Source organism: Balaenoptera musculus, chromosome 13 (assembly GCF_009873245.2).
Source record: "Balaenoptera musculus isolate JJ_BM4_2016_0621 chromosome 13, mBalMus1.pri.v3, whole genome shotgun sequence".
NCBI classification, from domain to species: domain Eukaryota; kingdom Metazoa; phylum Chordata; class Mammalia; order Artiodactyla; family Balaenopteridae; genus Balaenoptera; species Balaenoptera musculus.
In genome coordinates this window covers 29,206,840-29,221,448 of record NC_045797.1, presented here as the reverse complement: position 1 = coordinate 29,221,448, position 14,609 = coordinate 29,206,840, and the positions used below count along the sequence as shown (strand labels likewise).

Sequence of the window (14,609 nt, the reverse complement as noted above, 5' to 3'; positions counted from 1 at the left end):
CAGGGCTTGGCACACAGACACTGCTTAGTTGCTGCTAGCCAGGAGCACCTGGATATGTTTCCAAGTGGCCAATTCAAGAGAGGCTGCAGATGGAATTTTCCATGTTACTCCTGTAGGTCATGGAAAGTTGATAGGGGAGGGGAAGTGAACACTTAGATAGCATCTCCTATCCCCTCAAAACTGATAAAGTAGACACTCTTTATTATTATCATTTTACTGCCAAGGGAGATAAGGCCTTAGAGAGGTGACAAGCCGTACCTTAGAGAGGTGACAAGTTCACTTAGTAGTGCCTGCTGTTTGAATGACTCCAAAGCCATGTGTTTAACCTCTGCAGGAGCCACACCAACACGGCCCCCAAGGGGATTCAGAATGACTCAGCCAGGGCAGGCCTGGGCAACCTTTAAGAAGATAACTGGGCCCCCCAAGGACACCTGCCCCCCACTGTACTTTCTTTCATCCCCTCTGTCTGTTGACATGTAGCCATTCTGTGAATGCAGTCTCTGGCGTTCCCTGAGAAGAGCCGTCCTCTTCTGTCCTCTAGTGAGGAAGTGAACTTGCAGTCAACTTGGGAAAGAAAAGGACCCATTCATTTGGCACCCGATTACTGGGCACCTTGCTATACTCTAGGGTTCCTAACATGAGGGAGGCATGGTGTCTGCTCTCTGAAGCTCACACTAGTTGGGGAGACAGACATAGAAGCACACAGCTGTCCTGCTGTTCGATACATGTGGTCACAGCTTGCAACCATCTCTGTCTGGGAGAGTCAGGGGAGGCTTATCCGAGCAGAGACAACTGAGCTGCCCATTGAAGGATCAGTAGGAGTTCACTAGATGCATCAGAGTGGGGCACAGAGGGGAGGGGAGGGGAAGTGAACTCACATTTAATGAGCGTGCTGTGTGCCAGGCAGCTCAGTCATCCTATCTTGTTTAATTTTCACCACAGTCCCGTAGGGAGGTATCATTATGACCTTACAGATGAGGAAACTAACATGTTCAGTGAATTTCCTAAGAGGTTCTTCAAGTGTGGTACGTGGACCTGTGGGGGAATCCCCAGGACTTTGAGCAGGTCAGCAAGGTTAAAGCTATTTCCACAATAACACTAAGATGCTATTTGCCATTTTCACTGAGTCCATATTTGTACAACTGGTACAATAGCACTGGAAGGTAAAACTGTTGGTGCCTTAAGACTAATGAGGGCTTTGGCACCAAATTGTACTAGTTGTATTTTTCACCCTCATGTAATTTGAAAAAAAAAAAAGCCAGTTTTACTGGCTTTACTCACAGTTTTGGGGGAAAAAAAAGCCAGTTTTACTGAAGAATGACCTTGATAAAGCAGTGCAAATATTAATTTTATTAATCTTGATCCTGGAGTTACACGTGTTTGTAATATTTTCTGTGTTGAGATGGGAAGTATGCACAGAGCATTCTGCTGCACCCTGGGAAATGATGATTGTTGCAAGAAAAAGCACTGTGTGACTGCTTGAGTGGCATGCTGAACTAGGCTTTTTTTTTTTTTTAATGGAATACTGTTTTTACTTGAAAGAATGACTGACAAACTATGACCGTTCAGACTTGGGCATTTGATAGACATTTTCTTGAAAATGAGTGAGTGAGCCTGCCACCTTAAAAGCTGACGTTTATCATTTGTTGCCCATCATAAAATTTGAGCTTTCAAACAAAAATTGGAATTTTAGAAAGCTTCTGTCTTCCAGTTTCCCAGTATTTAATGACTTTTCTGATGAGACTGATGGTGATATTAATGAATGTGATTTTTCAGTATTATATAGTGAAATGTGTCAACATTTGGAAGGTCTGCATAACTCAGTGAGCAAAAACTTCCCAAATGAGCAATGCAAGATGTTACAGAATCATGTGTGGATAAAAGATTTATTCAAAATGCAAGATAGGACAATGGATTTTAATGTAACAGAGTACAAAATGTTCATCACTCTGCTTTCAGATTTCACACTGCAGCTAACCTTTAGGTTTAAGAAATACTACTTATTGAGGGCTTCCCTAGTGGCACAGTGGTTAAGAATCCGCCTGCCAATGCAGGGGACACGGGTTCAAGCCCTGGCTCAGGAAGCTCCCATGTGCCACAGAGCAACTAAGCCCCTGCGTCCCAACTACTGAGCCTGCGCTCTAGAGTCCGCGAGCCACAACTACTGAGCCTACGTGCTACAACTACTGAAGCCCATGCGCCTAGAGCCTGTGCTCCACAACAAGAGAAGCCCCGGCAATGAGAAGACTGCGCACCGGAACGAAGAGTAGCCCCAGCTCGCCGCAACTTGAGAAAGCCCACACGCAGCTACGAAGACCCAGTGCAGCCAAAAATAAATAAATAAGTACTGCTTATTGAGTTTTGGTGCAGTATCAAAGAAGGAGATCCACAATTATCTGAAAATTTATTAAAATGCATCTCCAACTATATGGTTGGGTTTTTTTTCACAGATGTCAGCTAAAACAAGACATCTCAATGGACTGAATGTAGACAGGATAATGAGAATCCAGTGAGGCATTAAAGAGATTTGCAAAATGTAAACAGTGTCACTTTTCTGTTTCCTTTGTTTTGGAAGTTAGTTATTTTTCATAAAAATATATGACTTATGTTAACATGTACTGGGCTTATTATTGTTAATGTAATATTAATTACTAAATAAATATTTTTAAATGCCTCAGTTTTAACCTTGAATACAGTAAAAGTTGATAGATACAAGTTACCTTAGTAAAAGCTCCTTAGGGTCCTCAATAATTTTTTTTCTATGGAAGTTTTTCTTTTTTTAAAATAAATAAACAAATTTGTTTATTTATTTATTTATTTATTTATTTATTTATGGCTGTGTTGGGTCTTTGTGGCGAGCGGGGGCTACTCTTTGTTGCAGTGCGTGGGCTTCTCATTGCTGTGGCTTCTCTTGTTGTGGACTCTAGGCGCATGGGCTTCAGTAGTTGTCGCACATGGGCTTAGTTGCTCTGCGGCATGTGGGATCTTCCTGTACCAGGGATCGAACCCGTGTCACCTGCACTGACAGGCGGATTCTTAACCACTGCGCCATCAGCGAAGTCCCCTCAATAATTTTTTTTAAACTTTATTTTATTTACTTATTTGTTTTTGGCTGCATTGGGTCTTTGTTGCTGCGCGCGGGCTTTCTCTAGTTGCAGGAAGCGGGGGCTACTCTTCATTGCGGTGCGCGGGCTTTTCATTGTGGTGGCTTCTCTTTGTTGCGGAGCACGGGCTCTAGGCACTCGGGCTTCGGTAGTTGTGGCACACGGGCTTAGTTGCTCCGCGGCATGTGGGATCTTCCCGGACCAGGGCTCGAGCCTGTGTTCCCCGCACTGGCAGACAGATCCTTAACCACTGCACCACCAGGGAAGTCCTGCCTCAATAATTTTTAAGAATGACATCCTGTGACCAAAAATTTGAGAACTGCTGCCCTAGGGTCTCCCAGAAAATAAGTGTTCTATGGTGGTCTGTGTCATTCCAAAGTCCACGTGCTTTTCCCACAACAGTGATTTGCAGCAGGCGGTGAGAGGGGTTGGGGGCTCACCCTCTACCACTGGTGGAGGTTTCTCAGGATCTCTGAGGGGGCTCTTGGGGCTGAATCTTTGCCTTAAGTCTACCGATCCTCCCTCAGATGTTTCTTTCTCCTGGATTTTCCTTTGCTCCTTTCTCTGTTGTTTCCTTCCTCCAAATCCTTCCCCCTACCTGGCTTGCGTCCTTGACCCACCTCTGCTCCCCCCTTCTCTCCATGCTCTGAACCGGGCCATGGGGGCTGACCCTACAGAAGGGAAACGGACAATGCTCAGCTTCAGAGGAGGACTCGGGGGTCCTGGGAGACGTTTCCAGAGGCTTGAGGGGCTTTCATGGTCCAGACAGGACTCTGTAAACAGTGAGCAGTCCAGGTGAGACCAAAGGCTTCTGACTGCAGGGTCTTGCACAGGCGGGGTTGAACTGGTGATCTTTCAGATCCAACCCAAATATAAGTTCTGTGTCTGGCTGAACACTTTTTTAAAAAAATTATTTTTAAAATTTATTTATTTTTATTTATTTATTTTTGGCTGTGTTGGATCTTCATTGCTGTGCACGGGCTTCTCACTGGGGTGGCTTCTCTTGTTGCAGAGCACGGGCTCTAGGTGCACGGGCTTCAGTAGTTGTGGCTCTCAGGCTCTAGAGCGCAGGCTCAGTAGTTGTGGTGCACGGGCTTAGTTGCTCCGTGGCATGTGGGATCTTCCTCGACCAGGGCTCGAACCTGTGTCCCCTGAATTGGCAGGCGGATTCTTAACCACTGTGCCACCAGGTAAGCCCGGGCTGAACACTTTTAATAGTCCATTGAACACAGAATCATTTCTGTTCTGATGCTTAATGGAAGAGCCAGACGTGTTTAGCCCTTTCTGTGCCCCTCATTCACCCCTTAGGCCCAAACTCCAGAGGGAGCGCTTAGCCGTCTGCCGCCTGGGGCACTGTGGCTCTTCTCAGCCATCACAGTGTTAGTTCTTCTTGTTGTCTATCTCAAAGCCCTTCTGCATTTCCTAGGCCCAGCCCTCACGAGCAGGTAGAACAGCCTGCTTCAGATAGATACCTTCAAGGTGAGAGTGAGGTGGATTTTTTTTAAATTGAGGTGAAATTCACAGACCCTAAAAGTCACCATTTTAATCATTTAAAAGTGTACAGTATAAATGGTTTTTAGTATACTCACAATGTTGTACAAGCACCATCACTATCTAATTCCATAACAGTTCATCACCCCAAAAAGAAATCTCCATTAAGCATTCACTTGCCATTCCCATCTCCCTCTAGGGCCCTGGAAACTACTAATCTATTTTCTGTCTCTGTGGATTTGCCTATTCTGGACATTTCATATATATGGAATCATACAATATGTGGAGATAGATTTTTTTAAAGAAAAATGGAATATTTTCTATGAAGATCATTCATTCTGAGAATCAGAAACTTTACAATTTAAAAACTTTATTTAGAAAGTCAGGAGTAACAATAACAAACTCATTAAGAAGAGTCAGGCTGGGTATTTCCCTTTAAACAGTCCTTCTGATGGGGCTGCTGTTTGTCCATCCCAGAGCTGAGAGATGTGTGTGATTGGCATTGGGCTTTCACTGCAGACTGGTGGGATTCTCGGGGACTCGTGGGTTTTGTAAAGTTTCCTTTGGCGGGTGAGCTGCAGTGCAGGTCTGGGAACTGGCCCTCACTTGGGGAAGGCGCACGTTGGGGTACGTCTCTTCACTCTCCCTCTGTGTCTCTCGTAGGGGTGAAGAAGAGAACCAAAGTCATCAAGAACAACGTGAACCCCGTGTGGAATGAGGTATGTGAGCTTCCCACCTTCCCTCCTTTCCTCCCTCTGCTGCCACTGTCTCTGCAGGGACGAGTCAGGGGGCTCAGGCAGAGGCGGCTTTCTCAGTGGTGTTGTCATGGAGACGAGGGGCTCTGGTCCGGTGTGCCAACGAAATCCTCCTGGCACCTGGGAGGAGGGGTGGCGGCCTGGCCGGCGGTCTCCCCTGTGATGTGGGTACGGTGTGGAGAGGAGGGAGGGGTCCCTTGTCTCCGCTTCTTTCAGCTCTGGCCAGCCAGGAAGAGGGTGTTTAGGGCTCTCTTACCTGCTTTTCCTCCCTTACACAGGCCGTTGTCCTTGCCCAGATCCACCTCCTCCCCACAGCCCTCCCTGATTCATCAGGTCCTCCTCTGGCTCCTGCTGGCCTCTGCCCTCTCAACCAGCTTTCTTTCTTTCTTTTTTTTTTTTCTCCTTTGGGTTAAATTTAATACACCGTTTAGAAAAACTGACAGTGTTTAGGTAATTTAAACTATAGGAAATAATTGCCTATTTGCAGTAAATCATCTGTGTAAATGATTTACTTAAGGCATGTTGCAATAGCCTTTAACAATTTTAACCACTAAATCTCTGTTGGCAGATGCTCATTTATTTGCTTACCAACTCAGGCTCTTGCTGGTCAGGGTATTATCTGCACAGAGATTTGTCATTCTCTAATTGCCAAAAGAATTGGCTCCCATCTGCTACATAACTTGCTCTTGTTTGAGACTTAGTCAACCAGCTTTCTTTTTATGGCGCCCTGGTGGTCTTTGGAAGCCCTATCCTTGTGTGGATGGGGTTGGGGTGCATGGGGTGCCTTTGCTCTGAGGAGGGTCCTGGGGTCTCTGGAGACCAGTGTGGCACTAATGCCTGCTGTCACCAGGCGCCTGGCTGCCCCATGAGCACACTGATCTTGGTCCCTGAGGGCCCTGCAGGGTCACCTGGAATTTTTCCCAGCTGTGCTCCTGGTGACTGGTGGAATTGAGTTGGGGAGGGGGTCATGGGGGTCTGGTCTCCTCTTCTGCTGCCTTCAGCTCTCGCTGTCCCTTCTGAAGCTCTGAGACCCTGCTACTCATCCCTTCACTCCTGCGTCCTTCCCTTCACCAGTAGTGGTCACAGATGCCTGCTCAGTGCCCGAGAGGGACCTGTGGGAACCAGACACAGTCTCTTCTAGGGGTCCATAGGTTAAGACATCTTTTCTCTTTTTCTTCCAGGGCTTTGAGTGGGACCTCAAGGGTGTCCCCCTGGACCAGGGCTCCGAGCTTCAAGTGGTGGTCAAAGACCATGAGACGATGGGGAGGAACAGGTGAGGCGGTGAGGGGGACTCTGGCCTGTGGGTGTGTATGGGTAGGGTCGTGGCGGATGTAGACTACAGAATGTGGGCTCTGGAGAGCTGGTGTTTAGTGAAGACCTGCCACTAGTGGGCCTGGCCCAGTGGTAGATCTCGGGGAGAGGGCTGGCTGCAGTCTCAGGAACTCAGCCGTGGGTAAATCTGAGAGCTTCCCAAGTGGCAGGGAAGGAAGATGGGCTAGAATCAGATGTGCATGTGTTTCCCCGGACAGCCTGTGTCCCAGGGAGCAGGGAAGAAAAGGCTCTCTGGGTCCTGCTGCAGCCCTGAGGTGCCAGGCACGGCCCTCTCTCCCTGCCCAGCACAGGCTAGGGAGGGCAGTGGCACATGGCGCGAGGCAGGCCTAGCGATGGCTTCATGGAAGAGGTGGGACTCGAGGTGAGAGTTGTGGTTTAGAAGTTGGGACAGTAATAACGACCCACACTGACTGCCCACCATCCTGTGGCAGTGTTTTCTGGTGATATCTCATGTACGTAGTAGGGATGGTTTCCAGGGAGGGGGAATAGTAGGGGCAGAGTTCAAAGTTTTGTGGTGGCAAAAGTAGGCTCTCAAGGCGGGCGATGGGTCCTTCCTCACGTATGGAGCTCCTGGGCCTTGTGTGTGCTGGTGGCAGGGTGGGCAGGGCCAGCCAGCTTGCAGACTGATGGCGCTGTTGACTGTGGGTAGGGTGACCCGGGAGACATAGCCTGAGAGCGCTCAGGGCCGGACCTTGAATGTCAGGGTGGGGCTTCAGCGGTCCCTGCTAGGCCTGACGGGGTGCAGCTGTGTGAGGGGCCGGCAGGGGTGGGTTCATGCTCTTGGTGCCATTCGCTGAAGTCTGGGCCCGAGGATTGGGCATAGGCTTGCTGTTTTGTGACCTGCTGACAGTAGAGCCTTTGTTTGGGAACTGGGTCAGCTGGTGTCTGGGGCCGGGCTGTGTTTCCCTGGCGGGGCGAGAGTGGGAGAGGGAAGGAAGGAGGATTCAGAGACCTGGGGAAGGCCAACAGGGGTCTCAGCCTGCCAGACATCTGGAAATTTTGAAATCTTAAAAAGCTTGGAAGAAAAATGCAACCACCACGGTCTCTCTGTGTCTCTGCTGGCCGTGGGGGCAGCGCGTGGTACGTGTGGGGAGGATAGGGGCGCTTCCACTGGGCCCTCCCAAGGTAGGGCTAAAAGGTGTGGGTCCAGGGCATCTGGGGTCCATCTTGTCCAGCCTGGACCTCAGCAGCCCCCATGTGCACAGGGGCAGGGGATGGAACTCATTCACACTGTTACCCCAACACAGGTATTTCATGGAAAAAAGGCAGCTTCTGACAAGCATGAACGGTGGACCTACAGGTGAGGGAGGAGCAATGCTGGACTCTGGGTGGTCCTGGAAGGCTTCTTGGAGGAGGGCCACACAGATTGACTTGGAGGCCAGGGTTGGCTTTAGAGAGGAGAGGAAGGGAGGGCCTTCCACTGTTTGGGCATGGAGGGCAGCAGGCTAAGGCCTTACACGTGGGATTCAGTCACATGACTTGTGCAGCCCAGTGAGAAGGGAGCAATGGGGCCAGGTTGGGAGGGGGCCTCTGACACCAGGCTGAGGATAATAATAGCAAACCCACAACAGCTGATGTTTACCAAGAGCTTAGCCAAGTGTCTGGCCCTGTGCTGAGTCTTTATATAAAAGATCTTTTTTAATCGTTAGGTGTTACTATTATACTTGTCATTATTACGGAGGGAAACTGAGGCTCCAGGAGATTAATTTCCTCAAAGGCTACTGATGGCAGAGCTGTGACTGAAGGGCAGGTCTGCAACATGGTCAGAATCACGGAGCCCCTGCCCCTCTCAGAGGCTCCCGGAAGCCCCAGGCAGGTGCTGGGCCCTTCTGGAGAGAGCGTAGCAAGGCAAAGGCATGCAGAGGGAACGCATGTTTCACTTTCATGGTCACATTCAGTATTTTTCAGGCCCTGTGGGGAGATTTCTAAGACCATGAAGGCAGCAGGGGATGAGAACATAGTTTTGATCAATTCAAGGGCCAGGCTAGCCCTCGGGGTGATAGCAGGCCAGTGCCACACATGAGCCGACCTGGCTCCGTGGGTTGGAGATCACAGCAGGGGCAGGCTGTCTCGCACATTGCAGCCCTCTCGTTGGCCCCTGTGGGTGTCCTCTGGCTCCTGGGGGCAAGTCAGCTCCCTGAACACCAGTTTCCCACATGACCAGGTAGGTCACTGAGAGGCCGGTGTACTGGAATTTGCAGAAGAACTAATTCACAAAGCTTCCCGATTCACCAGAAACTTCCTTCTGATAACTACTTGAATGTAATTTTTGAGTTTTTCAAACATTTATCTCAATTTTGCATTTCTAGCAATTAAAAATTAAATTTTAATTCAACTAAATTTAAACTTACTTTCACAAACATCTGAAGAATTTCAGAAATAATAGAATTTTAGCTTTGTTATCGGAGCCTCGGAGCCAGTGGGGTATGCAGGCTGGAGAGCAGTTTGCTTGGATGGAAGATGCATGAGGGTAAACCCAGTGGAGCAGCGAGAGGGAGGCAGGTACCCATAGGGTGCTTCTGTAAGGCCCTCATGGTTAGACCGCACAGTACGTTCATGCTGCTCATGAAATGTGAGAAAAGAATCCCAGTTAATTAAAAGTATTAAAAAGTCTAACGCTGTAGAAGTAAGAAGCATTTCCAGGAAGTGGCAAGAGCAACCATGTGACATTTTACGTTCTAAAAGAGAAAAGGGAAAAAAATCAGTGAATTCAATGTAATGAACATTTTACATAGAACACCTACTCACTACCCTCCAGTTGGCAGTGTCTGGTCAGGAAGCAAATAGGGAGATAACAGGTGTGATGGTGACCGCTGCCATCTGACTGCCCTCGGTTTCAGGGAGGTCCACAGGGTCGTCATGCAGCAGTTCCTTCCTTCCTGGCAGTCCTGGGTGGGCTGTGAGCCCACCAAGGGTCCCCCTGGGTCTTCTTCTGAGCGAGGTGCAGCCCAGCCCCCCACAGTCTCCCTCTGTCTCCTCCTCTCCCTCTTCTGAACCTCCATCCTCTGCCTCCACCTGTTTCTAGAGTCCCCTCAATGCCTCACTCATTCTTCACAGCCCCTCACTCGCACCTCTGTCTCCACAGGTCTGTGGTTTCGCTCCTTTTCCTTCCTGGCCCCTCTCCTTTTATTCTTTCTATCCTCTGACTCTCCCCCACTTCCACCCTCTTCTCTTTCCCCAGGGCTTCTGGGATTTTTGATGTTTCTGTGTTTCCCCGACGACCGTTGGCAGTTTTGGGTGACCTCATTATGCCAGCCTGGTCTGCTGGCCTGGAGTGGGGTCTCGGAATCTCTCAGCAGGGGAACCTCGGGCTGGATACTGTCTCTGGGCCATTCTGCACCCCACCCATCCTGAAGCAACTGCAGGGGTGGATCAACTCCGTGTTGCTAAAATCAGGTTTCAAAGGCACATAAAAGGGAACTTCACTCCTCTGGATGGGAGACACTCATGCAAACCCAGCTAGGCTGGGTCCTGGACTCAGTTGAGTGTCCCAGGCTGCACTCAACAACTTCCTGTTTACTCTGGGCTTCTCAGAAGGACGCTGGAGGGGAAGCTGACCCTGATCCCTGACCAGCTGTTTGACCCCTGGGATGTTCAGCTGAGAAGTTCCCAATCCAGGCTATGAGACGCAATAGCATCATTGGCAGCTTTGACATAACATGCCAGTGCCTGGCCCCGCCTGCAAGTTCTCACTTAATTGATGGGGAGCGGGACCTGTGCATCATTACGAACTCCCAGGTGTTAGCGAGTGAGAACCAGTCGTCTGCACTCCAGACCAGTGCTGCCCGGTAGAACTTTCTGAGATGATGGAACCGTTCCGTGTTGGCTAGTGTAACTGAGGAACTGAATCTTAAATTTTATTTATTTTAATTAATTTAAATTTGAATAGCTCACGTGCGTGCGTAGTGGCGGCTTACTGTGTTGGACAGCGCAGCTCTAGACTTTTAGAAGAGTGCCCCAACCCTGGGTGCATCTTAGAATGGCCTGGGAGCTTTACAATAGATCAGTGTCTAGGCACAAACTGATTAAAGGAGAAGCTGGGGTCGGGTGCAGGCAGCAGCACTTCTTGAAACTGCCCAGTGGAGACCAGTGTGCACCAGGGCATGAGAGCAATGCTGGCGCTTCTGCAAGGAATGGCTCTCAATCTTTTCATGGATTAACTAAGAAATAAATATAAATCTTGCCATAGCTTCTGGATGTGGTTATTGGTAGAAATGATTACCATGCAATAATTATGGGCAAAACGGCACATGGTAAAATTGTTAAGGAAGTGAAAAACTGACTGAAGAATCCTGTTGGTAACTGTAAACATTGACCTGAGAGAATCAGACTTAATAGAACTAATTCCACGAAAGAAAACTCAAGAATGGAAGAGAGCTATATATATATTTATATATATATATATATATTTTTTTTTTGTTTGTTTGTTTAAGAACTTTGGTAGGAACTTTATAAATTTATTTATTTATTTATTTTTGCTGTGTTGGGTCTTCGTTTTCTGTGCGAGGGCTTTCTCTAGTTGCGGCGAGCGGGGGCCACTCTTCATCGCGGTGCGCGGGCCTCTCACTATCGCGGCCTCTCTTGTTGCGGAGCACAGGCTCCAGACGCGCAGGCTCAGTAGTTGTGGCTCACGGGCCCAGTTGCTCCGCGGCATGTGGGATCTTCCCAGACCAGGGCTCGAACCCGTGTCCCCTGCATTGTCAGGCAGACTCTCAAACACTGCGCCACCAGGGAAGCCCAAGAGAGCTATATTTGATAAAGCTTGATATGACCCGAAAAATGAAAAAACAAACAAACAAAAAACCCTCCCAAAAAACTTTGCACCAAACCTGTGTTGGGAGATTTAAACAGAAAATAATTGTTACCAGTGACAATAATTTCGGTAAAATAAAAATGAAGATTAAAAAAAGAAAGGAGTTTAATTACACTGTATAGAAAATATCTCAACAAATTAAATGGGCTTAATTTAATTTGTTCTGAAAAATGCCTTTCCAGTAGAAATTAATTAATGTATGTGTATTTTTAAATTTTTTTATTTAAATGTTTGGTAAATGTAAATATGGGAGCAAAAGTCTCCATGGGGTCAAAATGTCCATCTGTCAAAACACCAGGGTTATGGAATTCCCTGACCATCCAGTGGTTAGGACTCTGCGCTTTCACTGCCGAGGGCCCGGTTTGATCCCAGGTCTGGGAACTAAGTTGCTACAAGCCTAACAGCCCAGCCAAAAAATCCCCCAAAAAACGAAGCAAAAAAACCACCAGGGTTAAAATGATACTCACCTTGACCACCATAATTCACTGGCCCCAGGCCTAGCCAGGCCCAGGGTAGGGTGGCCAGATTCAATAGAGAAACATATAGGACACTCAGTTAAGTTTGAATGTCCCAAATGTTGCATGAGACATACTTATATTAAGAGATTACCCATTGTTTATCTGAAAGGTGAACTTAACAGGGAATCCTGTGCTTGATCTGGCAGCTCTATTCCAGGGTGGCTGTCCCCCCGCCCCCCCTTCAATCAAGCAGTACAGAAGGAGACCCAGATTTACACCCAGAATCAGCTAGAAGGCACATTACTGCCTTTAAAGAAGCGTTCCCTTAGGCTCTCACAATAGCATTTTCTTTAGAAGAGTGTGATTCACTCTTCTAAAGAGTGAATCGGCGACCTGGTGACTCTGTAAAGTGGGGCCTTGAGGGCTCTCTCAGCCACGCACAGAGCCTTGCCTGCCTTCACCTGCCCTGCGATTGGGGTTGTCAGTATGGCGGCTGCCACTGACGGGGGCCCAGGAGGCAGCTCGGGTACCTCCCTGGGCACCGCTGCTCCCTGTGCTTCCTCCTCAGCTGCTCCTCCTCCCACCCCGACGTCGGCCCCGTGAGCTGGTCGCAGAATGAGCTGGAATGAATATGGACTTTGGGAAGAGCTAGGGTCCAGACTCAACAGCCCTGTGGCCTTGGGCAGGTCCTCAACTCAGCTCCCTGAGCCTGTTTCCTCCTCCTTAGGGAGTATTAAATCAAGTGCAAAAGCACATCTCAGGGACATGCCACAGAGGGCTGCTCCCTCAATGGCAGTTCCTTTCGGCACATCACCTTTTCCGTAGCTCCCCTGTGCTGCCCTCCAGCTGCTCCAGTTGCTTGAGTCCCACTGACCCCAGCCCTTTCCCATCAAAGGCTGCTCTCAGCCAGCTGTGGTTTGAAAATGGACTCACTCATTCATACTGAAGTGTTGGTGGCAGCCTGTGGCTTAACGTTTTGCTCCTTCTTAGGAACGTAGGCGATGGTGCTTTATTTCCCAGACTCTGCTTAGACCAAAAATGAAAGCGCTAACGGTGAGCCTTTCGGCACCACGATAGGCTGTGAGGAGATGTTTTGGGAACGGTGGGTCTTCCTGACGTAGGTGACCATCTCCTGTAGGGCTGTTGCAGACCCTGGAGTAGGTCTTGGTGCCCCCAGGGTGGAGGTAGGGGTTGTCCTGGTGTCTCCTGGGACAACGGGCTTAATCTATTGAGGGAAAGCGGGGTTGCTAGGAAGGAGCTGAACGTGAGTCTGTCACGCGCAATAATGTAAGGAAGGTTGGGGAGCAGATCTAGCCAGTGGGTGCCTTTGACTCACACCTGGAATGAGTTGATGTGGTCGAGGGGTTCCATCCTGGCAGGGGCAGGTGGTCTCGGTCCCCCAGGTTGTCTGCATAGCTGAGCAGGGCAGTGGTGGTGGCTGGCATGAGAGTGAGGGTCAAAGGCTTCTCTCGGGAGCCCCACTTTCAGCAGTGGGTCTCATCCTGGCACTGCCTTGACCTGGACCTTTCTGAACCTCTGTTTCCTCATCAAGACAAAGGCAATCACAGTACCTACAATGCAGAGTTGTTGTATAATGCGTACGTGTCAGATGCCTACCCTGTGCTTGGCACGTTGAAGGTGTCCAGTACATGGGGACTGTTGGTTGTAGCAGGATCCACATAGATGCACATACAGAAACCACACCGGTATGTGAACATTACAGCAAGCGCGTGCCCCGTCTGGACACATGCTGTACCTGAATATGAACACATTCTTTTTTATTTGAAAAAAAACCCCACAAGAGTATAAAAATTATAAATATTTTTATAAGCATAAGTAAGCTCCAGGATTTCCCTGGTGGTCCATTGGTGAAGACTCTGTGCTTCCACTGCAGGGGCCACGGGTTCGATCCCTGGTCAGGGAACTAAGATCCCGCATGCCACGTGGCACAGCCAAAAAAATAAAATAAAATAATAAGCGTAAGTAAGCTCCATTTTTAAAAGTTTATAAAGGAAAAAAATGCATGTTCCCCTATCCGCTCTTTCCCTTCCCTCCAGTGGTGTCCACTGTTGACCGTTTGATATATAGCTTCCTCAACTTTCCCTAAGTGTCTGCAAGCATCTGTTTATATACAAGTGTATTCATTTACTTACACAAAAATGAGTCACGCCATGTATATTGGTCCCCATCTGGCTTTTCGTCATTTTATCATGAACTGTTTTCCCAGGTCAGTGGATATTGATCAACCCCATTTTCAGTAGTTGTGTTGTATTCCACGGTATGAGTGCACCATAATTTATCCCACTGTAACCTTATTGACTGGTATTTAGTTTCTTTCCTGGCCTTCCACTGAACATCTTTATCCAAACTTTTTTATGTTCTTATACTATTTTTCCTTTAGGATAAGCCCTTAGAAATGGGATAACATTTTCATCAATTCTGCCAAATTACTTTTCAGAAAAGGTGTCCTGATTTATGTCTACCGACAGTGTAAAAAAAGTGCCCGTCAATGTTTTATTTTTGCTAGTGCCATGGGGGAAAAAAGGTATCTTATCATTTGTGTTTCCTTAATTGCTTGTAAAGTTGAGCATCTTTCCATGTGTTTATTGCCCATTTGTATGTCTTCTTCTGTCAGTTGCCTATCTTAATACTTTGA

General features: G+C 48.2%; 1 protein-coding gene across 18 annotated transcripts in view; it reads left to right on the top strand.

The window, feature by feature from the left end:
• DYSF (dysferlin) overlaps nt 1–14,609 on the top strand; it is a 233,524-nt gene that overhangs the window by 19,282 nt on the left and 199,633 nt on the right. For all 18 annotated transcript variants that reach the window (XM_036872978.1, XM_036872992.1, XM_036872988.1 and 15 more), the window contains exons 2-3: nt 5,259–5,314; nt 6,532–6,623. In XM_036872978.1, coding sequence (XP_036728873.1) covers nt 5,259–5,314; nt 6,532–6,623 — 148 coding nt within the window. The remainder of the gene's footprint in view (nt 1–5,258; nt 5,315–6,531; nt 6,624–14,609) is intronic.